The sequence below is a fragment of the Rattus norvegicus genome, chromosome 1 (genome assembly GCF_021556685.1).
Source record: "Rattus norvegicus strain SHRSP/BbbUtx chromosome 1, alternate assembly SHRSP_T2T, whole genome shotgun sequence".
Taxonomy (NCBI): Eukaryota; Metazoa; Chordata; class Mammalia; order Rodentia; family Muridae; genus Rattus; species Rattus norvegicus.
Genome location: NC_141534.1, coordinates 226,285,846 through 226,313,121, shown reverse-complemented (window position 1 = coordinate 226,313,121; position 27,276 = coordinate 226,285,846). Strand labels below are relative to the sequence as shown.

The 27,276-nt window shown below is 40.8% G+C and overlaps 1 protein-coding gene across 1 annotated transcript in view; it reads right to left on the bottom strand.

Moving 5' to 3' along the window:
* Positions 1-27,276, bottom strand: part of Gnaq (G protein subunit alpha q) — a 246,303-nt gene that overhangs the window by 59,186 nt on the left and 159,841 nt on the right. Inside the window, exon 3 of the mRNA NM_031036.3 lies at positions 7,488-7,642. Coding sequence (NP_112298.2) covers positions 7,488-7,642 — 155 coding nt within the window. The remainder of the gene's footprint in view (positions 1-7,487; positions 7,643-27,276) is intronic.

Below are 27,276 nucleotides of genomic sequence, written 5' to 3'. Positions count from 1 at the left end.
TGCAGTGTGAACATTTCCCCCTATACTCTAGACACAGTAGTGTTTCCCTAAGGCTGCAGTGTGAGCATTTCCCCCTATACTCTAGACACAGTAGTGTTTCCCTAAGGCTGCAGTGTGAGCATTTCCCCCTATACTCCAGATACAGTAGTGTTTACCTAAGGCTGCAGTGTGAGCATTTCCCCCTATACTCTAGACACAGTAGTGTTTCCCTAAGGCTGCAGTGTGAGCATTTCCCCCTATACTCCAGATACAGTAGTGTTTACCTAAGGCTGCAGTGTGAGCATTTCCCCCTATACTCTAGACACAGTAGTGTTTCCCTAAGGCTGCAGTGTGAGCATTTCCCCCTATACTCTAGACACAGTAGTGTTTACCTAAGGCTGCAGTGTGAGCATTCCCCCCATACTTCAATTTATTTGAGATTTGTGTCCTGTGGCTACCATCAGGGAACTTTTGGTATTGTCGAGAGTGAACTCATTTGACCCGATATCTCAGTATATTAAAGCAGGTGGTGAACCCCAGAGAAAAAGAAAAGAAAACCGACAGCCATCTGCTTATGTTGTTCTTTTTCTAAAGATACTCAGAGCCTTCAGGATTTTTTTTTTTATCAATAATGAAAATGTCAGTAAAATAATCTACAAAATTCCTCAGAATTTCATAGTGCTTTTAATCAGCTTATTTTGTAAAACTGAAGAGGGCACCAAATGAAGACCATTTTCAAAGCTATTTAAAGTGTTTACCCAACTTGTGAAGTTCCTCGTCTCTTCATTTCTCCCATTACTACTCGCCCTTGTGTGCATTAGGACAATGCTGATGCTGACCTTAGCCAGCCTCTGGAAAGTGGCTATGTGGAAGGGAAGATGGAAGATGGGGAAGGGGTTGAGATTATAGAGTAAGTAACCCAGGCCGTGCTGGCATAGAGCTTTAATTCCAGCCCTTAGAAAGCAGAAGGCAGATCTCTGAGTTCAAGGCCAGTCTAGTCTACAGAAGAACTTTTGGGACAGCCAGGGCTACACAGATAAACCCTGTAGCGACAATTTTGAAGTTTTGGGTTCTTTAAAAAACACAGAAATATTCTAAGAATATATTTTCGTTTTAGTCCCAGGCGTGGGATATGGTGCTGCCTCAGACTGTCCACAGCAGCTGGCTGTGATCTAACTCATGCTCTAGCAGGGCCATGATTTTGTCAACTACAGATAGTTTCTGTGACTGTGTGACACTTGGAATTCTGGGGACTTTTCAGAGGGCAATGGGGAGGGAGGAGTGGGTTATTGGTTGGTTGCTGTTGGTTGTGGTTTGCTAAGTAGTCATGTGCAAAGAAGAAACAAGAAGATGGCATGAGATATTCAGTAGGCAAAGATCAAACCTGCCCCAAGGAACTGGATGTCCCAATCAGCAGGAAGCAGCCTAACGATAATGACGATAACAGCACTGCCTTTCGGACCCCTGACTTATTCAGGAATCTCTTTCCTTTTCTCTCTGTCCTCTTTTTCTCTCTCTTTTATTAAGTGTTAGAGGGCTGAAAGGGTGGAAGAAAGGGGTAGAAGAGTGGAAGAAAGAAGAACCCCCAGAGTAGTCAAAGACCGGCTACAAAATCCTATCTCAAAAAAAAAAAAAAAAAAAAAAAAAAACCACACCATCCCTGCAACATATACCAGAGACTGCAGACTAAAACTTACACATAGTATTTCTGAAGTATCTGTGGTTTGGACTTAGTCTATGTTAGCACAAACAACAAGTGCTTAGTGAAACATGACTATGTTTTAATGAGAATGACCAAAAGTCCTCAGGTTCATTTTTTAGTAAGCTTGATGAATTTCTTCCTTCTTAACCTTATATTATGAAACTACTTGAGACATCACTAGTAAACATCAGTAATTTGTATTACATGGAATGATTTACAAAACACCCAGTCAGTGATATTCTTCTAGTAGTATATGAGTGATACATGTGTCTATCTAACAACTGTCAAATACATATCTATATACTCTCTTCCATTCACCTTCCACCCACCCCCTGTGAAGCTGTGTTTCATAGTGCCTATGAGCTCTGGAACAAAAAAATCTGATTACAACTCCGTTTCCTACCATTTATTACAATGTGACCCTGAGCAGGTTTCTCGGTCTTCCTAGGATCTCAGTTTTTCTTTTATAAGGAGATGATAAGAAATACTTATAATTCCACTGTTTGCAGCTTTGATAATTAGAATAATACATGAAATGACTAAGCACAGAGTGTAACAAACCAAGTATCTAGTAAGGAGTAGCCATTGTTGTTTTGATCAGAACCCTTGAAATCTCAGACCTTTAAAAAATAACAAAGAAAAATTGGCTATATGTCTCCAGCCCTTCAGCTTCCAAGTCCATCAGTAGCTGTCAGAAGCATATGTATGAACATGGTCGAAAACAAAAATTAGCAACGTGATGGCCAAACATTAGCAGTCACTGTTGGTACTGAAAAGAGACTATGTGTTTTAAGAACACAGACATGTGTAAAAGGCGCTAGGATAGGTGACATGGTGGCTATCTTTGGTACTGGGTCTGGCATTCAGAAATGGTGACTCCTAGTTGGGTCTTCAAGGATGAACATGAGCTCATCAGACAGAAAAGAGATCATGCTTGGCCTCTGCTTCTGGGATTTTTGGCATGTGGCTTGCATGGAGTCTCGAATCCAGAAGAATTCTAGGGAGAAAGTGGTTACACCACAGCCTCTAAGCAAATGTTTACTACAGATCTGGATTCCTACATAGTTAGACCTCTGAGATTCACATATTTTCCAACAGAAGAACAGCCAACATGAAGGCACAAGCAAAGACCCATTGAAGGGAAGGAGACAAGATGAAGCAGGGACATATGCCAAAGAAGACGACAAAGGGGACAGTGAGCTCAAGTACAACCGAGGAAGGAGGGCTCCTTGCATTCTATGAAACCCACCAGAGCAGGGATATAGGGAGGCTGCTATGTGGAACCTGTATCCTTGTGTTTGCTAGGAGAACACTAGGCTGTGATATCTAATAGTTAATTTCTGTTGGTGCCAGGCTTAAAAAAAAAATAGAGTGTCCAGAACATAGATGAGGAAGAAGATGGCCTGAATTCTCACCACCACCTGTCCTGTAGTGAAGATGAGGCAGGTCACCCAGGTACCCAGACACTGCTGTAGCAATGATCTTGCAACACCCAGAAAGGGCTGAAAATAAGCCAAGGATCTACAGACTCACCTTAAATAGCTACCAGAAGTCACCTTCTTATGTTCTCCTTAAACAAGGGGGGAAAAAAGCAAAAAACAAAACAAAACAAAACAAAACAAAACAAAACAAAACCAAAGACTTCCACAGAAGTAGAAGGAATGACACCAACCAACTAACCCCTTAGGTTCCATCTAGTTACCAGAAGCCACATGCCTGACTGCCCTACGACAGCAGTTTAAACTTTCCTTTTCAGCACAGCAGCTAGGTACTCCTTCTAAAAGTATCCTGGTTTGAATGTTAAGTGGCACAGTTACCATCTTATTTAGCACATGCAGAAAATTACTGGTTTTTCATAAAAGATTAGAACACACATAGCTTTCCAGTAGGAGATGTATTTCAGGGTACTCAAAAGCATCACTTGACTAGAAAAGCTACCTCAGAGAAGACCAGCACAGAGCAAGTGACTCATGTAGTAAGTGACACATGTAGCCTGGGCATGGAAACACACGTCTTTAATCCCAAGATGTAGAGGCGGACAGATCTTTGTAAGTTAGAGGACAGCCTGATCTACACAGAAAGTTCCAGGCTAGCCAGAACCTGCCTCAACAATAGCAACTATTATTATTCCTATTAGTTCTGCTACTGTATAACAATTCCTCCTGAAGGGTTATGAACTGACATAACGAAGTGAAAGCTGTCAGGGTGAGAATGTGACATCACTTAAAACACACTCCATCACACTGCTTACCTTGAGTCTAAGACTTAATTTCTGGTGTATAATAAATCCTGTGAGAAAGAAGCAAGCTAAACTGTAGAAAGAATAAATCAGGAAATCCAGGCCACTCTTCAGCATGCCAATGAAATATAAAACAGGTCTCTTTACTAGGGTAGAAAGGCCTTAGGAGACACAGTTGCCAGATAAAATATGTAGTCCTAAAATTAACCACATCTGAACGAGATTTTAGAAGAACCCAGGGAATCTGAACATGAACTTACTGGCTTTAGGCATAATTTATGTGCCATTATTAACTATACAGGAAAATATAAATTTTAACAAAGATATAATGAAGTAATGATACAAGATGTTATAATTTATTATTTCCACAAAAACATCATCTAAAAGAACTAAATATATATATACTCACATAAATGCAACTTAGGAAGTCAGCTGTCCCTTGACTATAGAAAAGCCAGAGCACGTAAAGAACAGTCAGGGGACTTCAGGCAGCTTGTGCCAGGGGCCCCATGTCAGTATTATCTGTGTCTAACCAGCAGGCCAGATTCTATGTTGAACTCAGCTTATGCTAGCAGAATTCTAAGGCGATGCTGTTCTAAGGTGGAGAGAATAGCTCTTGGCCTAAACAAACAAACAAAATATGCAAATTCTCCATTAAGTGATGGGTACAAGTCTCCAAATCCACAAATCTTCCTGGGATAGTATCAAGAGATGACAGAGGCCATTTCAAGAGCATATCCATGGATTAATCCATGCAAAAGGACATTTAATTGGTTTACACCAGGGTGAAGGGCAAACTAGGTCCTTCATGGACAGCCACACCCTGGTGGACACATAACTATATGGTAGACACATAAGATATTGGGGTTTTGACACTGCTATCAAGAAAGTGCATACACAGAGGATGGCTTCGGCTCAGTGGCTGCACATGCAGAAGGTTCTAGGTTCAATCTCCAGTACTCGAAAAGGAAAGAAGTAAGGGAGAGAGGGAAGGAGGAGGGAGGGAAAGGGGAAGAAGGGGTGGGGAGAAGGAAAGGGTAGAGCCATGGAGCATTATTCTGACACAGGAGCCTGCTAGCAAAGTGCGAGGCAGAAGGGAGTTAAAGGAGAAGCAGAGAGGAGAGTCACAGTGAGGGTGGAGGAGCAAACAATATAAAGGACAGGAAGAGGGGAGGTGGATAAACATGGGGCACTGATGAAATCTGAAATGGCAAAGGAAACAGAAGGACAGAGGAGGCAGGAAGTAAAAAACAGACAGCTGGTGAAAGGTAGAGGAGGCAGGATTTGCAACAGACAAGGAATAAATGCATGTTTTCCATCTATGTACTCAACTTACAGAGACTGACAACTAGGGATGAGGAGGGGGAAGAGAGTGGTGGGCGGGGCAGCTGGAAGGGGGAAGAAGGTCAGCAGAGAGTAACAGACCCCAAACCCAAAGGCTGATGTGGGAGAAAGATGGGGTGGGAAGGACAGATAGTAACAATGGAAGTTAGATGATGCCCATACTGGAGCACATGTAAAACAGGACAGATGAAATCTTGCTGTCAGTCTGGAATTATATGACTCAAACTTAGCAGATAATATCAAAGTATGTTATTCAGGCCACATTTCTATGTTGAGCCAAAATGTATCTTATGCAAATGTCTAGAAAGGTGAAAAGAACATATAATCCCGGGTCTTCCAAGTACTGCTGAGGAACATCAACCAGCCACTCAGGCCCTCAGCTTGTTCCAAGGCCTACCCTTGTGCACTGTTGTTCACAACAGGGACAGGCTTAAGGCTTTCCTGTTCTGACCAGAACCAAAGTAAGAGACAAATGGCATATCAACGTAAATAACGTAGATGGAAATTCGGCTAGATAACTAAAAAATGCAAAACAAACACCCCACATTTTGTTTTAGATCTTAGCTATCTAGATTCCTGGCTCCATTGATTATATTAACCACATGGTGACCTTCATTTGTGTTATGGACATTTGAAGACAGAATTAAGAGATCTCTCTTGGATGCAAATCTTTCCAGGTATGTGAGATTAACCGGCAGCTCACACAGTAGTTCTGGAATGCATGCAAAATTAAAATTTACAGTTTCCCTGCAAAAGAAAACCCATCTATCAATATTCATCCTTTGAAAGTTGACAAGGTCTAAGAATTGGAAATTAGGAAGTCTTTATGTTTTCAGAAACCATGATCAAACACACTTTTCCTTGTCATTTCTAATTTATTTATTCTGTTGCCAATACTAAGATCAGAATTTTTTACTTTGCTTGTTTTCTTTTTTTTTAATTTATTCTTTAATCTTTCTTAACAGTCCAGACTTTATCCCCCTCCAGGTCCACCCTCCATGTTCACCCTCTGTCTCCAAGAGGATGTCCCCATCCCCCACCCCACCCTACTAGACCTCCCCACTCCCTGGGGCCTCCAGTCTCTTGAGGGTTGGGTGCATCTTCTCTGACCGAGTCCAGACCCAGCAGTCCTCTGCTGTATATGTGTTGGGGGCCTCATCTCAGCTGGTGTATGCTGCCTGGTTGGTGGCTCAGTGTCTGAGAGGTCTTGGGGGTCCAGGTTAGTTGAGACTGCTGGTCCTCCTACAGGGTCGCCTTCCTGTGATAAAGACCATGGCTAAATGCAACGTGGGAGGGAAAGGGTTTATTACATCTTACATTTCCAGGTCACAGTACCTCCCTGAATGGTGGAATTCAAGCAGGGCAGGAACTGCAGCAAAGCCACAGAGGAATACACCTTCCTGGTATGGGTTCCATAGTTTGCTCACCCTGCTTCCTTACAGCACCCAAGATCACCAGTCTAGGGGTGGCACTGTCCACATCAGTTAAGAAAACGCCTCCTTGGGGTTGGGGATTTAGCTCAGTGGTAGAGGGCTTGCCTAGCAAGCGCAAGGCCCTGGGTTCGGTCCCCAGCTCCGAAAAAAAAGAAAAAGAAAACGCCTCCTCACAGGCTTGCAATAGGCTGACATGATGGAGGTACTTTTTCAGTTATGTTCCAGGGCTTATGGCAAGTTAAAAAAAGAACAAAGCAAGACAACAACAACAACAACAACAAAATAAAAAAATCTACGTAAGACACAATGGTGTGTGGGTTTGTGGGTCACTGGCTCGCAATTTGAAGGAGAAAACGGTGACGCAAATCAAATCACTAGGGTCATCCTTTTTTTTTTTTAAAGTAAAACTCAGTGAAAGAAATACTCTCAGAACTGGGGGTCAAGTGGCAGAATACTTGCCTACTATGCATGCAGTCTGAGCCTCAGGAATGGCTGGCATGGTGATATGCCTGTTACCACAGTACTCCAGTGTTGAAGACAGGAGTACAGGGAGTTCAAAGTCAGCCTGGGATACTTGCAACTTCTCCAAAAGACAAAACCAAAGACAAACAAAACACACATCCAGAAATACTGTCCCCAATATGACCTCAGTACCTTATGATTACACCTACACTTAGGAATTTGACACACGACACACAAACACATATGCAGAACGGATCACACTGTTACAAATGCCACAGAGCACATTTCCGGGAAGTACATTTCTCGGGCCTGATGTGCAGATACTCACTATTTGGTAGAGTCAGATAGCTGATATTCTCGCCGTCTATCGTAGCATTCCTGGATTCCAGGATCATTCCACAAGCTCTTTATTGCGTCTACATATGGATTCTCAAAAGCAGACACCTTCTCCACATCAACCTCTCGAACCAATTGTGCATGAGCCTGTTTAAGAAACAAAACCAGCAGCCGTTTGAATATTCTGCATTGATTTACTGAGTCTTTGACTCATACTTTATATTGTGTACAATTCAAGAGATATCTTCATAGACTGGTTTTCAAACTGGCTCATAATAATGTCTTCATATTTCTTCTCCATAGAGAGAACCCCACCTTAAACCATCCCCTCTAAAAGAAATATGAAGCTAAAGCTTATCAGAAGGAATACACTCTTTCACCAAGACAGCAGCGGTACCCTGCTATGGAGGGGTACCCTGCTATGGAGGGGTACCCTGCTATGGAGGGGTACCCTGCTATGGAGAGGTACCCTGCTATGGAGGGGTACCCTGCTATGGAGGTCCGTGTGTTAACTGATTATCATAACCCAGAACACAGTTGACAGTTACCATCCCCTCCACTCTGACAACTTGTTATAATCACACTGTGTTGTCCTCAGCCTCTGAGGACTGTTACCAGCAGCAGCTCAGGGGCCTCAAGTAAGAGTGGCCCTTACAATTCACTTACAGATAGGTATAAAACCACCAAAAGAACCATTTAATGATTTAGCTGCAGTAATTCTCCAGTCCAGCATAACCCATGTTTCAAAATATTGATATCTGCCATCTCTAAGTTATCAAGTTGAGGAACCCATTCCACTTTTCTAGTAATCAAGTAGAGCTTTGCTATTTTTCAGTATAATATACTTAGCACGAAAAAGACACAGATAATTAATAATCAACAATATTAAAATAAGTTTTATATTTTATTAACAAATTTCATTTTTCAAAGTAGCCAGAACACTATATTGTTTAATGACACTAATTAAAATAGGCTTCAGTAAATGTGATATGTGTAAATTAGACATACATAACAAGTATACAAACAAATGTAAATATAGTAACTAGTTAATTTGGAAATTGGAGGCAGATAGCTAATAATTACTGAAAAAATTCTGATTTTGTAGCAAAAAAATTCTCAACAAGGTTATTTTAATAGTTATCATGATTACATCATGGCCAAATCCTTTCATCTAGTATTAAGCATAAACAATGTTAATAATGCAACCATCAATGGTGTCCCGTCTGGATCTGTCTTCAAGTAGAAAGGGCCTTTTTGCAATAATAACTAATTTTGATTTAGACTTTAGGTAGTTCCACATATTTGAAATTTAAACCCCCTTTGTTGTCAGTTCTGCTTTAACCAAGATAATTGGCTCCAGCCACTGAAATGCCCTAGCTTGGATCTGTCTCTACACTGTGGAAGCAGATCCCTGCAGTCTCATTTTCCATTCAGTCCCAGTTTAGGCAATCCAATGGCATCTTCAGCAGCCTGAAATCCTGCATCCTATTTGAGGTGGAGCCTACCTCCCACAGTTCTTTCCGAGGCTAATCTCCCTGTCCAGGAGGCCTTTTCAAAGAGCTTCTGCTCAGAGGCTATGCCAAATGTCATCACGTACAGCAATGATTCTCCACCTTCCTAATGCAGAGACCCTTTAATACAGTTCCTCATAGTGTGGTGACCCCACCATAACATTATTTTTGTTGATACTTCATAACTGTAATATTGCTATAAACCACAGTGTAAATATCTATGTTTTCTGATGGTCTTAGGTGAGTCCTATGAAAGAGTTGTTCAACCCCCAAAGGGGTTACAACCTATAGGTTGAGAACCATTGACATAGGTTGGCCATAATGATTTTCCTCTCCAACTGGAAAAAAAAAAGGTGATTTTTGTGTACTTTGAACAATGAACTGTCAGCATTCTAATCTATGCTGATTATGTCTTAGCTAACCTCAGTTCTAGACTACATAGTGATGAAAGGAGCTTGACCACAAAGTTCTCATTTTTCTGGGGCTCCTCTGCTCTCCATCCATCCATCCATCCATCCATCCATCCCTCCCTCCCTCCCTCCCTCCCTCTATTTGTCTAGTATATATGTATGTATGTATGTATGTATGTATGTATGTATGTATGTATGTATCATCTATGTCTATAACTCTGTCTACTATGTATGTATGTATGTATGTATGTATGTATGTAATCAATCTGTCTGTCTATCTATCTATCTATCTATCTATCTATCTATCTATCTATCTATCTATCTACCTACCTACCTACCTACCTACCTACCTACCTATAGATATGGATATGATAAGTACCTACAAGCCATAGTTTCAAGGAAATCTTCCCACCCAGTTTCTCAAAATTACAGCATAATATAGTTAGTATCATTTTACCATAACATGAAAGTTCAAAGACAGGTTCAGATCATTAGGGTGCTAATATTTAGTAGAAGCACTTGCCCACACACAGATGGGCAGAAGAACAGAAACAAAACAGTGCTGTAAATCAAAACAGCTAATTTTTGGTTCTGATTTTAGCCACAGGACCACCTGCAGCAGAAACTACTTTTGCTGTTAAAACTAATTGATCTTGTCTATAAGGCAAGATAATTGGTCCAAAACAACAGAGACCGCCTCTTGGCATGAACAGTATAACTGTAAATTTACCACAATATATAAATATTAAAGGATCTTGACACTGTCCCTCTTGCTAAAAAATACAGGTTTATTTTATTTATTCTGTCCACATGTCGGTTCCTTCACATGCGTGCCTGTTGTGAAGGCATTTTATAGGCTATAAAATGGTTCTGAATTCCCTGGCTACAGACAGCCATGAGCCACGAGGTGGATCCTCTTAAGAATAGCAATAACTTACAAGTGCTGAGCCATCGCTCCAGTCCCAACGCTGCCCCTTTTTGAGCACAGCCTTCAGCAAGGAAGGATTCAGTTTTAGCTAACAACAGAATGAAGTCTGCACATGAGTGAGGAAATGCAGTGTGGACTGAGAGGCCAAATGAGGATCAAAGAGAAGAGAGGAGTCTGCTGGCAGGAGATGAAGCTTGTATATCTGAGGGAAAATGTGAATGCACGCACAACAGATAAAAACATGTCTCCTTTCAACTGCAAAAACAGAGCTATCCAAGCAAACCTCTATCTGGAAAGTCCCAAGACTTCTGTCACGGCCACGACCCTGCAACTCAGATGTCTCTCTGCAGCATCTACAGAAGAATATCACCTCCACACACACGCCAAGCCCATGCTGGCTTCATGCAGAACAGAATTTCCAAGGTACTTTTATTACCTTCCAAGCTCAGATTCAAATATAACCAAGTATAATTTACATGTATGCAAAAGTTTGCAGTGAAAGTTCTCTAAGTTTGATGGTGTTTTACAAAATATGCATAGGATTAAAAAGTGTTGATATAAATGTCCCATTGTAAACGTAATCCTCATTGTTTTTGTAAAAATATTCTCAACATAAAAATATTTTAGTATGTTAAAGTAGGAAGGTAAGTTAGAACCTTTAATCCATTTGCCCATCAATTGTGAAATAGTAAAAACTGTAAGTAATGATACTAAACAATTATTAATGTTAAAAGGCTATCATGAAAAGAAAAGGAGCTTCTAATAATATAATAAGTTAAATTAGAATTGACTCCTCTATTTAGAATATTGCATAGAAAAGCAAAATGAGCTCACTTTGTAAACAAAATGTAAAATCCAATCTCTTTAATTGAGCATACCAGTGCTCGCATGATCTGGTGGCAAGAGCAAGCAGCACACTGTGAGAAGCAGTTAGCCATTTTCAGGACCTCTGGCAGAATTCTGGGGAAGACCACAGGGAAACCACAAGATGCACCAATGTAATGCTACCTATTGATATTTCTCTGCTTGTATCTGCAGAGGGAAAGTGGAACAGAGAACCTACCCACAGCAGGTCTCACTCTGCCCACTGAAGGCAAGAGTTCAGATGAAACAAAAATGCTTCATAGTCAATGCTGTCATTATGTGCTCTAGACAGCTTCAGGCTATTCTAGTTCCTACACTCCGGAAGTGGAAACTCAAAAGGTAACTTCCACACTTACTGAGAGCATTCAGACACAAACAGTGAGCTCTGGTTGAAGGAAACCCATAACAAATATGTACTCTGAATCACAAATGGCAGGAACCTCAATCAACCAGAATTAAAATGAATTCTCAACCGAGGGTCACACCATCCTTTATTTTGTCCCCTTGTTGCTTATTTCCTTTGACATTTGAATCTTAAATAACAACAGCAGCAGCAGCAACTCACGACAAACCTGCAAACAAAACGTATCCTAGTGACTTATTGGTTGGTTTGGTTTTCTGCTTAAAGGAAGCAGCTTATGCTACAAACCCACCTCCACTTGGTGCCAGCTGAGGATGGCCTTGTATAAGCTGTTAAAACATCTTCTAAACTTGTTTCCAGATCCCCCGGCCTCCCATGATGTTAGCTTACAATAATGATAGTACCTGCTACTCTAAAGGCAGGGCTCACACCTAGAGCTCTGAGTAAACACGAAGGCTAAGGCTAAGATCAGCATGGGGAGCCATGGCACATGTACGATGAGTCCCTGTGACCTCAGGCAAGACTTTCAAGTTTCCTTTGGCTCAAATGCAAACCATTCTGGAAGCTCACTGGATACTGACTCACTTGCAGATACCCTGAAGAAAACATGAAGAAACTCATTACTAAGAGGCTTTGCCTCCTGGCTCTGCAGCTGGACAGCTGATCCTTTCTTTTTAGGGCACTCTGTATACACAGTTCCCATTGCATATCTTTATGGCTATTACTAGGCAGACAGAGAAGACAGTCATACTAAGCCGCTGTTGGCTAGTGTCATGAATGAATGGCTCATTCACATAGAAACACCTCTCCATGCTTTTAATTCACCTGTCAGCTCAACCAAACAAGTTACTACATGAGAAGGCCCTTGAAGAACCCAGCAAAGATTAGAGCCCCAGTGTCAAACCCCTCTGTGGCAGGATGCTTGCTTTTCCAAGTCCAGCTACCATGTCCTTCTTAGTCCTCATATTAGATGTAGACTATGAAGTGTCTCCTCAAGCAGCACACGGATCACCAGCAGCAGCAAAAAGAAGGAATGTGGGTAATAACCTGAGATCAAATTGGGTTTCAACTTTAACTCTTTCAAACACAGCCTTCTGCCCTAGGGCAGATTACCTTCCTTGAGTCTAGTGTTCTCATCTATAATGCGGACAATTTGCAGTGGGCTATCAGAAAAAGAGGCGTCATGAAATAAGATTTCGCTATAAGTTTTAGAATGGTTATGAAATGTTAGGGGATTTAAAAATAATTACTTTTTTTACTAAGAATTTACTTTTTTCAATAGGTACTTGTCTCTTGCATGTCAGTTACTGCACTAAGGACTGATAAAGTAGAAATTTTATGTTATATAAAATATTGTTACCAGAAACTCTCAGATAAGGTTTTAAGAGCCATATTCTACTCTATTGCATTAATCAGTTAACATTATTAAATGTCCACTCTAGCAGTATTAGATTTTCACTTTTAACGTTCACTTTGGTACTTGTCAAAGCAGTCACTGACTATGAGGCATGCTGCCTTCCAGGGAACACCTTTCTGACTTTGATGCTTTGTAGCCTGTACTTGTCTACCTAACACACATTAGACTGCTTCTTACCATTTACAATGGTCTTTTGCATTTTCCACCCTACTAGTATAATTTTCCATGTAACACGTCTGTTAGTTGTTTGTTTATCCTTTGCTGGTTTTGTGTTTGGCTGCACCGTTATCATATCAGTACTGAAGACACAGGTCAGACGCTTGAATAACTGAATAACAAACAGGCAGGCAGCTACCAAGAGCACAATGTCTGCTGCAATTATAAGATTCGAGGAGAGAACATCTCAACCTCAGACCTTTGGGTAGAAGATGGTGACTGGGTACTTGATCATACTTCTGGTTATGATGGAAATGTCCCATTATGGCTCATGCATTATGAACAGTTATCTTCAGATATACAAAGTCATGACAATAAAGAAAATGGAAAGGGAGACTTCTGAAGACACGTAATATTCATCAAAATTCAAAATGACTAGGCATTGGCTATACAGCTGCTCTCAAGGACTACTTAGAGTACACCAATTACTTGAATCTTAGTAACTATCTGACACACTGTGTTCTGAAAGGACAGGCATGCTGGCTATGGTCACTGGAAGCAGAGCAGATATTTGTGGCCCAAAACTTAAAACTCCACTGAAGAAACACTTGCAAATTCAGGGCTCAAGGCTTAGAGATATGGTAGACTTCCCCATAGAAGTGCTCCCCTTCTCTTCCCTTTCCCTTCCCTGCTGTTTGCTGACAGGGCTACAGGGCTGCAGTACTAGTGGTTCAGACTTTGAAGGCAGGGACTAGTGAGAAATGCCCCCACCCCCAACAACAAAGTGGGAGGGGGTGGAGTACAAATGAACAACTCCCTGTTTCCGCAGAGAGGTCAATTCCACTTCAGGATAGGATGCACCTTTGTCATTTCCAAGATTACATGACATGCGGTTCATTTCCTAATACTAGGTTTAAAAAAAATCTAATCACTTTAGTCATTGTAATGTCTGTGCTCCTAAAATCTTATTAGCCAGCCAAGTATGTTGTTATTGGCTTGGGATATTATTTTGCTTGACAACAGAAAGACAAACCAGACAAGCATATTGCCCTGAACAAAGTTTTCCCCATTAACTAACAAACAAACCAGCAAACCAGAAACAAACAATAAAAATGCTACCGAATTCCCACCTCCCCCCAAGCATCCCCAGGGCCCTGAAGAGGGGGTAGATTATTTCTATAATTTTCCATGTGAAATATAGCCAGTGAAATTTCAGTTAAAACTCTTTGGGAGAATTCAAAGTGAATGGTTCACTGTCTCAGAGCTGGAAGAACAAGAAAGTGTTCATCAGTGAACACACGAGAGACAAGGGAACAGCCCATCTCTACCCTTCAAAGAGCAATGGATCTCAACAGCAAAAAGAGAAAAGAGAATTCTCACTTTACCCAAGCATGTTTTCAAAACAAAGAACTGTTAATCTTAAGAATTCAAATTTCAAAAAGATGAGTTAAGAGTCAGCTATTAAAAGTCACTGTACATTTCTACAGAGAAGAGGTAATAGCTATGGTCTATACTGTAATACCTGAGTGGTGTGTATCTGAAAGATTTATTTATTGATGGATCAGAAAGTAAGTTTTATTATACTGATATGATTTAATAAAATCTGTACACTTGAAGAAATATTTCAAATCATATTTCTTAAAAAGTAAACGTTTCCTTTTTGACTGTGATGGTTAACTGTCATAGTCAGCTTGACTGGACTGATAATATTACTTGAAAGGGAAGGGGATCAGGCAGAAAGGCTGTGTTAAGCTCTAAGAAAGAAAAAGTACTTAACCTTGGTAAGTAACAGCATCCAAACTACTCTAAACAGTGAACGATTACCACCTTACCAGAGGTTTTCTGGCAAAGAAGAGGACAGATTATTACACCTTCCCTTAGGAGTTAATCCAAACAAGCCTCACTGTGGCATCCACAGGAAAATGCCTCCCAGGAAAGCTGTCTGTTACAGAAAGAAGAAAAGAATATATCAAATCTTCCTTAATGCAACGGCACAGTGATCTCTCTGGTCTCACATTGTCTCTCCCACTGTGTGAGAGTGCTTTCCTCTGCAATGGCACCTCTGGTCATTGCCCACTTTCACCTTTAAGAGTGTCCCACACTCATCATTCTGAAGGAAACTCTGGTACACTGTTCTGTATCTCACTTGGAGAACACACTGGGAGCTGAGAGGAAGTCAAAGCAAAGCCCTGGCATTTAACTACCTGATCACATGGTTCTTAGGCCTTGTTTGACTTGTTTGTGGGGAAAGTTTCCAGAATTGGAGCTAAGTTTATCAGAGAAGTCTAAAGAGGCTACAAACAGAGCTTAATGGGCTATTTTGTTGGGATCGTGGGGGACTGAATGATGATAGAGATGCAAACTTTAAAGCCCAGTTATGAGGTTTCAGACGTGTAGGTCGATACCGGGAAGTGGGCTATAGGCTATAGTAACTGGTTTCTGCATGTAGACAGATTTACAGTGAGAAAAGAGCTAAAGTAAGAAGCAATGTGCAATTTGTGGAAGAAGGACTGAAAGTTTGGTTATGTTGTGGTTAAGGTTCTCTGAGGATAAGACATCCCTTTGTCAAGGGTTTAACATTGAAAATCCATTTGGAAAGGAGAATGTCTAAGATGATAGAGCCTGCTAGAGACTGGTGCCTGGGAAAGTGTTTTCCCAGTCTCAGACATACAGGTGCACAGAATACAGTGGAGCTGTGGTCCAAGAAGCCCAGACTATAAGGCAGCATGAGAATTTGGCACTGTTAACGTTGGCTCTGATTTTGCAGGCATGTAAGTTGCAGCAGCAAGAGAGTCGTGGATGCTTGTGCCAAGGTTCCGGCAAACTGCTGAGGAAGGCAATGTGAGGCAGAACTGAGTCCTAGCAAGGAGACTCCAAGAGGGCCCACACAAGGCTATGGAGATAAAGGCTCGGTGGAGACTGTAGGATATTAGAAATCACAGGAGAGTCCAATGTTTGCCAAGAAAACATGTGAGCAAGTTCAAGGAATGCTTCATTGAAAATAAAAAACTAGGCCAGAACTAAACTAGTGGGACACAGAACAACAGGCAGGAGCTAGAACTTAGCAACCTATGTATGGAGACTTGGAGTGAAACCCAGAAGGGAGACCACTGCCTGCACAAATACTTAGGCTACATTTTTAAAATCATCAACATTTAAAACTCAAGAAATTTTACACAAACATACCCTACCCCAAAACAAACACACAACAAAATCCAAGATGCATTACGTCTCTTAATAAATTCTAAAACCCAATATACTTTGCGTTCCAAGAAGGTAAGAGGCTGTTTGTAAGACCAATGGGAGAAGACATAATTTAAAAACCCTTGACTATGTTGTGCACAGGCTGATGACTGACTGTGTTGTGCACAGGCTGATGACTGACTGTGTTGTGCACAGGCTGATGACTGACTGTGTTGTGCACAGGCTGATGACTGACTGTGTTGTGCACAGGCTGATGACTGACTGTGTTGTGCACAGGCTGATGAGCTGCAGGTCACTTGCTCAGCCGCCTCTCCTCCCTCTGGACAAGTGGCCAACCCCTGGCAGAGCTGGCATAATTTTTACCTTCTTTGTAATCTCCAGAATCTTGGCCTGACTTATCCTAAAAGGTGTTTTCTGTTTTATGGTGTGCATACATGTGTGGCTGTTATCCATGTTCAGTTCTCATTTGTAAGTTACATAAGATAATTACAGTGCCACTTTAGGCTTATTTTGAAACTAAGACTTCTTGACTTACAGTGATCAAAAAAAGATTATTTTTTTCTCTCCAGAAAAACCCAAAGCCCAGTGGTAGCATTCATGTTTTCAAAGACATACAAAGCCTCCAACCTAGTCAGCACTTTAAGACCCCAGGAGACGCTCATGACGTCTTGCAGATACTGAACACATGTGTGTTCTCTGCCTTCAGTTCTCTGAGCTTCCATGGAGAGCTAAAGTGATTGGTGACACAACCCTGGATATGGAGTACAACAACTAGAACTACCCTCATGAGACTCAGACTGATGTAATGACAGACATACTCTGTGCGCACCTGGCTAGGTTTCTATTTTAGCTGATGCTTCCTTCCTACTGTATTGTCTGCCCATCATAGGTTCTGTGCTGTCTGCTGGCCATGGATTACCATGATGGGTTACTGATGGCATTTTCACCATCACTCCAATGAGCTCAGACAGAAGCAGCCTGTGAACTTGTGACTGTAGTGTAATGGACAGTACTTGGGCACTGCTTCTCCCCCTTCTGTAGTTCCTATGGGCACAATTTACATACATTTTATATCATAAGTTCCTTGGCTTGGAGGAAGAAAGTAACAACCTTCCTACACCATCTACGTCTGGTCTCTTTTAGAAAAAAGCAGGGAATGGAAGAAATTAATCTCTTTCAACCTAAGGCAGAAGACTCAAAAAGAAAAAAATAAGAGAAAAGAGGAAAGTGAGGAAATAAGAGGAAATTATTAAGTGAGCACAAAGCTCAAAACTGCATATATAAAAATAAAAGTCCCTACCACTTACCTAGGTTAATCTCCATTCTATGAAAACATTCTTCCTTTTAATTTCACACTCAAAAACATAAGATTTAGAGCACATAAATTGTATAGTTTTTTTTTAATGGCGAGAAAAATGACAATATATTCAAAGGTTGAGAAAAAAAAGATCCTGCTATCTCACTGTTCATATTTGTCTACAGAGATTTCAACCATGCTGAAAAGTACTTTAGGTCACAGACTGTCTAATAGTTCCGTATTCAAGAACAATGTTAGTGCTACAGAATTGAGCTGTCTTCCTTTCTGATCTTTTTGCCCAGAAATGAGATCTAACGACTGAGGGTATGACTACACAATACAGTGCTGGACAGAAGAAATATTCTAACCCAGAAATGGAGGCCCTGCTAGGTTGCTGGTGCATTTGGAGATGGCCTGACAACTTGTCCAGGCTCTGAGGTGCCTTTTCTAACTTGGTAATTTAGTTGAATAGTTGCTGTGATGTTCTGGTCTAATGAGTATGCATTAAAGCACAAGCCAGGATAAAATGCTAACCAACAATGTACACAGGCACTAAAGACACATATAAGACAGGCTCTGGGCTTTCCTCCAGTGATCCTAGCAACCCTGGTCAAAAAACAGGACTGCTGCTATGAGGATATAATTTTGATTTTGAAAAGAAAAATTAACATTGGTATTATATCATTAATGACTAAATGCTAAATAGCAACCCATCCTATATGTAGTAATTAGTAGTCATGAAGCTATTAATCCTATATTCAAAAGGTATTCTACTTACTTGCATGTCAAAACTGCAACAGAGTTGGAAAGATAAGGCAAGGAAGAAATTCTCACCAATAGTATCAATAATGAATGTTTATGATTCTTCTCCTTCCTGTCCCTGTAAGGTTTTTATGAAGTGAGCATTCTATATCTGGGCTTCTTCACAACAGTGTTAGTTTACCTTACATGAAGAGCCCCAAATACTCTTAATTAATGTTGCCTGTTTTGCACAATAAATAAAGCATAAAGGTCAAGAGCACATCTAAGTACTGTCTTCATTTCAGCAAAATTTCCCCCATGGTGCATAGTTCCAGGAATTTGTAGCCCTCTCAACACAGCTATAGCACTATCCCACCAGCAACCCAAAGTCCAACAGAAAGAGGCAGTAATGGTAGACAGGACTGATGTCTTAGTGAAGTCTAGGTAGTGAAATCTACTGCTGGTAGGCTCTTCAAGCTTGCAAGAAGGGCAACTAGTTAGGTTTCAGGTCATGGCCACTGAATTGGACTTTCCAGTTAACAAAATGGCCATACTTATTCAGGAAAGGTAACACTGCTTCTCAAACTCAGAAAAGTCCTGGCATCAATAGGGGTGCTTGTGCAAACACCAGAGATATCATACCCTTGGAGACTCTAAATTAAGTCCCCTATGACATTGAAAGGTAAAAGTTTTAAGGTTGCCCCCCCCCCCCAGACACAGGTTTAGAGCAGAAGAAAGAAACAGGTTAGGCCCCAGAATTGTATGTTCCAGGAAGCCTCTCCTAGGGCTATAGAATGGGTAATTACATTGGCTGGCTCAACAGCTTTCTCCCAGAAACTAGCTGACCATAAATCTTAGAGAACAATCTTGAGCAGCAAGAAGCTTCTCCCAGGAACTAGCGGACCATAAAGTTAAACAATTTTGAGAAACAGAGAGTTTCTCCTGTGATTTTTCACTAGTATTCTCCACACTTTCCAATGACGCCATCCCTGCCCCCTTGGTTGTGGTTTCTTCCTTTAAACACCTCTTCTCCCAGCCTCTCGGGGTTGAACTCCACTGCCCCTGCGTGGGATACAAGTCTCGACCCCAGTGCACTGGTTCCTATCGATAAACCTCATGTGATTACAGCAAGGATGGTCTTGTGTGAGTTCTTGGGGGGTCGCGTCATCCCGAGACTTGAGTGAGGGTCTCCCACTCTGGGGGTCTTTCAACATGATTTTTTAAAGTTTTTATTTGCTTGCCACAGGATCTTACTATATATCTTTGGCTGCCCCAGAGCTCACTGCATAGACTAGACTGGCCTAAAACACATAGATGTGTCTGCCTTTGTTCCCTAAGTGTTGGGATGAAAGACATGCATCAACATGTGCAGCTCTGTGACATGGTATTTAATGGTACACTAGTAGTCTACACTTAGACCTTGATAGGAAGCTGATAACTAGAGCCAGGCTGAGCAGGAAAAAGTAACTTAAGAAGATAATCTATGCATTTCATCTTCAAATGAGAAAAATATTAAATTTTGTCTTACACAGTGTGTGGAACAACTATGACATAATTACTTGTTTCAGAACCATGGTGCTAGCCAGTATCCAGTGGGAAAAGCAGAGGCAGAGCCTCCCAGTTAGGTGATGTACAGAGTCTACTATCTAACATCATGACTCTTGATATCAGCGAATAACAGGGAGGAAAAGTACTGAAAACTACTCCTAGAATGGAATAACTTAAAGATGGCGGCCACTAGCTTCCAAATGCAGGCACACGTTCCCAATATACTCCCTCTGTGTACACATGTTCCAAGACAAGATGCTAAGCGAGTTTCCTAAAGGTAGATGTTCGATCCCTTCAAAGCCAAACTTGAAGTCTGAAGAGTAGCTTGAAAGGCACTTAAATGTTTCCATAGTGATGTGATTTTGCTGTCAAAACTGAAGGAAGGTATAGGAAGGGAGGTAGCAAGGCAACTACAACAATGTGGATGTAAATCTCTTGGCAAAGCTTTAACCCACGTGTGCAACAGAAACAATGCAGGCCCTTTCAATGAACTGAAGGAATGGCTGATCAACATGGCAGCAAAGGCAGACTACAAGTTTCAATTAAAAGTCCGTAGAGGGGCTGGAGAGGTGGATCACTGGTTACGAACACTGTCCATTCTTCCACAGGATCTGGGCAGCTAATAATCATCTGTTATTTTCATTCTAGGGGATATGTTACCTTCTTCTGACCTTCTTAGGGACCAGACATACAGATATACCTGCAGACAAGACACCCATTCATATAAACAAGTAATTTAAAACATTTTATATATTATTTGTAAAAATCCTGTATACAACTGGTGAAAGAATCAAAAACAAATAATGGTATTTAGAAAGTACAGCCAACCAACATAGTTATTTCCTTCCTCCTCCTTCTCAGCTAAGTATATCATGCCATATCCCTTTATTTATGCTAAAGTGTTCTTATGGCGAACTTCAATCCAGACTACATAATTACTGTCATAAGAATTATAAAATTGTTTAAAATCTAGGTTAGAGATATAGTTCAGTCAGTAGAGTGCTTACCTTGCTAACAGAAGACCTAGTCAATTCCCAGAAGTCATGTTAAGAAAAAAAAAAGTTGGGAGTGGTGGTGTTAACTCCTAGGCTGGAAAGATGAAGTTAGGCACTGGCTAGCCTAGCCTACTTGGGGAGTCCATCCCCCCAAACTGGGCAAGCTGGATAGCTAGACTAGGTCAATCTTTGTGCTTCAGCCAGAACCCTGCCTCAGGAAGTAAAATGGAAGGCACAGACAGAGACTCAACACATCAACCTCTAGCCTCCACAGGCAGGGGCGAGCAAATCTGCATACGTGTATATGTGTGCTGTCACATGCATCCATATACTGACAGACATTTATAATTAAAATAGTTCACACCACAAAACCAAACATTTTATCAAACATAATTTAACAAAAGGCAAAAGAGTGTTTATGAATGAAAATATGCTTTAAAGAAAATGTGGACTTGTTCCTAGTTAACAATCTACCCAGGCCCCATGCTGCCACTGAAAGTCAAATCAATTGAGAGAAGAAATTGTTCTGTTTATTGTAGTAAGAGATGAGGGAGTAGTCCATACGGGGCAGAATTCAAAGAAAAATTGAGAATTCTGTTTTTAGAGAGTTATGAAGAGTCTTTTGGAACCCTAATGAAGATTTGTATGGAAATCAAAACATAAAGGTTTGATTACTTTAGTAGTCAAGTAGATACTTCAATAATTCGAAGACTAAAGAGAGATATTTCACCTCAAATGTTTTCTTCTCCTCTCTTTCTCATACCACAGTCTTAATACAGAAGCTCCTCAGACACTGTTAACACAAGTCCACATCCTACTACTATCTCTGTTCTCTATCATTAGTATATATTAGCAGGATCCATTTCCACCAATAGAATATAGAATCCCACTTGTGTCTCTGATATTGCTTCTCAATATGCTATCTATGACGGCTAGTCACCAGGAAGTGGAAAAATATTAATTGGTGTCACTGTATTATAAAAAGCCTCAGTTAAAAATAACATGGTGGAAAACTACTAGACAGTGTTCCAGGCATCAGAAAACACCCACTCACAATATGTGAGAATTATTAGCTCTCAGTCCATGATCACTATATGATTTTGCTGCTGAATCTCACTAACACCTTGATTTCCCCAGGCCGGTGGAGATGCTTGTGTGACATGGGAATTGGTGTAGGAATGGCATTTGATGGCAGGGATAATCCCAGCTCCTAAAGGCAAACCTGCAAGGAAACCGGATGGGTTGTAGGTAATGCCTAGTCGTGACATCTCTACCTATACCTTTGCTCTAGCTTCCAAAGAGTGTCAGGGTCTCATGTGACTTAAACTAGTTGTATGTAATTGCCCTTGCCAGCTCAAATCTCTCCGAATGCATTACCCAGTAAAGGAATTCTCCACTGGCTTCAGATCACGTGCTCGCCAACCTGCGGTGCCTCTGCTCAGGGTAACTGAGGAGAGAGCACATGTAGGTCAGAGCCCGGCCTCTGGAGACACTGAAACTCACCCCAGACTCTGAGTAACATTTACAGTACTTTTACTCCCCTGTCCTCAGGGGCAGGGGTAGATCTCCTCTAATGCTTTGCCACTTTTTAAATATGGGGCACAAAATCTAGAATTAAAATTCAAAGAATTAAAAGGCAAATCCCCATGGCTCCTAAAGGTCTCTGGGTCATATTCCTCTCATAAAACTATTGGACTCGTTTTCCTGGCGTCTTGCCACTGCTCTTAACTGCAGAGCCATCTCTCCAGGCCCTAGTTGTAAATTCTTTATCTATAGAAAAAATGCAGAAATTATGTTCCTAGACTACATTATTATTTATTCTGGCGATATACAAACTACCATCACATGGGAAGGAGATAAAAGCCTGAAAACTCATAAAAATGTTCTGATGTTCTATTTTTCATGTCAGTAAATAGATGAGCTACAAATTAAAATGCATGAGCTTGAAGAATTACAATCTCAAAGCAATGTTTTCTATGATCATTTACTTTTAGTTATAGAACATTTTAAGAACTGAACTCTTTTGTGACAAGGTGGGTCAAGGACGCAGGGCCTTTTCCCCCCTATTTCCCGCCACCCTTGAGGCAGCATAATATGATCCTTATATCAGCAAAGACAAGGATCATTATTGCCCTCTGGTCACTGAGGTGATTTTGACTACATAGTGATGACAGCTGTTTCTCAGGGTCCAGATTCCAAAGAGTTTTCAAATTGTGTTCATGTTTCACCACCCCCCAAAGTATTTAGTATTAAAAAATACTAATTTTTTTAAATTTCCACATACTTAGTGGCAGGAAAAGATGGCAAAAGTAAAACATTGGAACCAAAATGCAAGTCCTAAAATAATACAGTTTTTAATTTTAAAATCCATATGCATATGCTAAATTCCTCCTAAACTGAAAAAAATAGTGAGATTCCAAATAGCTAAAGCCATCTTAATCAAAAAATGGCTTTTGGGGAGGGGTGAAACATTAAAAAAAATCAGTCATAAACAAAATTTGAAAGCTCTTTGGAAATAGTTAAGGAGTTACAGAAAAAACAAAAACCAAAACAAAACAGGAGACACTTTATTACCAGTATCATTCTATGCCTAGTGAAATGTCAGTAATGTCTAATTTTTAAAATGACTTTTGTTTTGGTGCCCAGGATGATCTAGAACTCAAAAAACTCCCCTTGCCTTGGCCTCTGGAATAATGGGGTGACAGCTATGCATCACCATACCCAGGTCTTCTAAATTGAGCTTTTCTAGCATTTTCTGACACTGACAATACTATTTCCTAGCTAGACTTCTGATAAGGGATAGTTAAGTAGCTCCTGGATCTACATAGAGCCATATTACTTCTATAATTGAAAATCAATCAATAAAAGTGCATGTCAAAAATAGAACCCCAGCATTTTACTGGGATAAAGCTGAGATTTAATGGAAATTCTTAGTAAGAACATACTGAAGTCAGCATAGAGACCCAGTCTAAGATCTGGAAAGAGAACTCATATAGAGCCACATACACCATCTTGTAAATCTGCACCTAAAGAGGCATTCGAATGTCCATGTTTACTGTTTGTTTATTCACAGCAGCCAAAAAAATGAAACCAGCCTAGAAATCTGTCAGTGGATAAAGAATATATGGTACATGTATATGATACAATTTTATATAGTCATCCAGAAAAACGAAATAAGGTATTTTTTAGGAAGACGGATAGAACTGAAAATCACCAGGTTGAGCAAAACAAGCCAGACGCAAAAAAGACAAAGCCCCACTTCCTCTCATATGCAGAATATAGTTTTAAAATCTACAACTATAACATCTAACAACATATGTGTAAATATATATTTGAATGCACACATTAAAATGTGTATACAACCATGAAACCAGAAAAGGGATCCCAGGAAGGGTGGAAACAACCTTAAGAGAAAAGTAAACAGAAGAGTAATGAATCTATGTGATGAGACAGCAAAAGCAGGGATATGCTGCTGAAGGAGTGGGAAACAGCAAAAGGGAACAGGTGCAGTGGGGGAAGGGGGCTGTTGGAACAGGGTGGGTGTTGGGGGGCGCGTGAATGTATACATGAAAATGAAGAGAAAAATCACTACTGTTTATGCTCAGTAAGTTCTTACAAATGAAAGCAAGAAACATGTTCTAAAACTACAGTGCACCCTCTCCCAAGCTGCACAACTTTCCCAAGTTGCACAGGGGTTGCACACTGCTCTTTTCTACTCCTGCTCCACAGCCTCCATTTCTAGGTCTAGGGCTGTTCACTTTTTCTCACAGGACCTCCCTGATGATCAGTAGTATTTCACCAGCTTCTAGGGCAGCTCACCAATAATAACTGCTCTTTGGAGCCATGTGTTAATCATAAGTCAGAGTCAGGCTTGACTGATCATTTGTATAGAATATAGTGCTTTAATCACATAATCCTTCATTAGCACAGAAGGGCTGCTGTGTTAGTAAGATTTTTTTTCACTACAGCCAATTTCTTGAGAAAACCAATAATTTTTAATTTTGCCTCTCAGAGTTTGACAGAGTCCATGGTAGATTGCCCCCCTTCCTATGGGCCCATGACAGGACAAGATATCTTGGCATGAGTAGATGGCAGATCAAATCCCAGAAACCATTACTGGACAGCATAAAAAAAGAACAAGATGGGTCAGAAATCCTCTAGTCCTCTGTGTTCCACCTCCTAGAGGTCCCCCTGTCTCTCACTGCTACCCCGGGGGCTCAGCCTTTCACACATATGCTTTGGGACACAATGAAGACCCTAATGACAGTAGCTAATGTAACGATTTCTGTTCTTTGTCAATCATTGACACTGTTCAACCCTATCCAGAAGGCATGGGCTACCAGGTGGACAATCTTGGGAGGCATTCGAGAGAGGAGTAGGACTTTGACAGTGAAGTGCGGTGTTGATTCCCAAGCTAACTCTGGAATCTTGATTCTTCAGCTTGGTGAGGTGATACACACCTTTAATCCCAGCACTGAGGAGCCTGAGGCAGGAGGATTTCTATGAATTCAAGGCCAGGGTGGTCTACATAGAGAATTTAAAGGCCAGCCAGATCTACATAGTGAGAACCTGCCTCCCCTCAGATTCTTTACTTCACAGAATTCATTCATTTTCATATGTATTCCATACACAGAGCAGAAAGCAAATTTACACAAAATTTTAATCTTATGGCAAGAGGAACTAGAGATCCTCATGTTACACAGCATAAGCCAGACTGAGAAAGACTAATTTCCTGTGCTTTCAATCACTGTCATATCTACATTTAAGTACATGTTTATGTGGGAAAGGGGACTATTATGGGAAATGGTCTAAAGCGGGAACCAGAGAGCAATATCAAGAGAAAACAGAAAATATTGAAAGTTTTTTCTCACATGCAGAATCTAAGTTTAAATATTATATAAGGGACAACAGAAGAAAGAGGCTAGTGGGGTCAGGGGCTAGAGGGTAAGGGACAGGAATAAAAAGGGTGTGAGCAAAGGAAAATGTCATTCACCATGAAACCCATTATTTCTTAAGTGAACAAAGAACTAACAAAATAAATATATTCAATACAAAGGCTTTATGACATGAAATTTTCCACTTGTAGCACTATGTTAATACCTATAAAATTTCAAATTTCAGAATATTTTATATGTTAGATTTCTGGATTACCAATTTTCCCAAAGGGGGTGACACTCTCACTGCCTGCTGCCTGTGACCCAGCAACACAGCAAAGTCCAGTGTGCTCAGCTGGAAGCTTCACCACTGCTGTGCCTTGAGGGAAGCTGCATGAACTAGAGAAACGCCAGGGGTAGTGTGACACGGTGTGGATGACTAGGCTGGCACTACTTACTTAGGTGTAAAGTCTACTTGGTTCTGGGCATAATCCTTTACTATTTAAAAATAACGGGGCTGGGGATTTAGCTCAGTGGTAGAGCGCTTACCTAAGAAGCGCAAGGCCCTGGGTTCGGTCCCCAGCTCCGAAAAAAAAAAAAATAAATAAATAACTACTGCTAGGTATGGCGGTAACTGACTATAATTCCAAGTGCGTGGGAGACAGATGTACAGATATGATAATCTGGGGCCAGCCTCAGCTATAGAGTGAGACATGGGCCAGCCTAGACTATCTAGTTATGCTCTTAACTTTCTGGTAAGATCACTAAAAAAGACACACGTTCTATGAGGACCCCAATGCTTCCCAGAGCGAGGAGTATGCCCTGTCAAACTGCAATAGTAGTCCGTGTTCCAACACTGCAGATCTCTAAGAAGAGTACATTCAACTTTGCCTTTTATTTTCTTCACCAGCAACTAGAGAGTATAACCTTTCCAAATGACTCAGAGACTCATCTTTAATTCATTTTTCCTGTCTGGCAATGTGGACATTTTTCTCTGCAAATGCTGAAATGATCCATGTTGCATTAAAAAAAGTTGCATTTATCCCTGAGGCATCCTGGATATACAACGTACTCAGAAATTGACTGGGTGGAAAATGACTTTAAAAGACAGACTGTAGTGATACAAAAGAATTCAATATTAATACTTCTAAATACAGAATTCCTTTCTTTAAAAAAAAAAGGCGACATATAAGTAGGTTGGTAGATGAAAGCTACTGACTACGATTTCGTTCTTGAATGTACCTTTGGTGCAGGTAAGATGGTCTTATGTCTGAATGACATATTGTAAAACAAAAATCTGAACGGGGATGGTATCTCAGTGCCCTTGGAGGCTGAGGGAGGAGAACTGTTGAGTCAGGTGGTCTGGGCTGGTGCATTCCAGGCCACCTCGACTATAAAGTGAGGGGCTGTTTTAATGGTCATCGCCTGAGCCTGAAAGGGTAAACTGCCAGCTTTCTACTAGGGGCACTACAGGC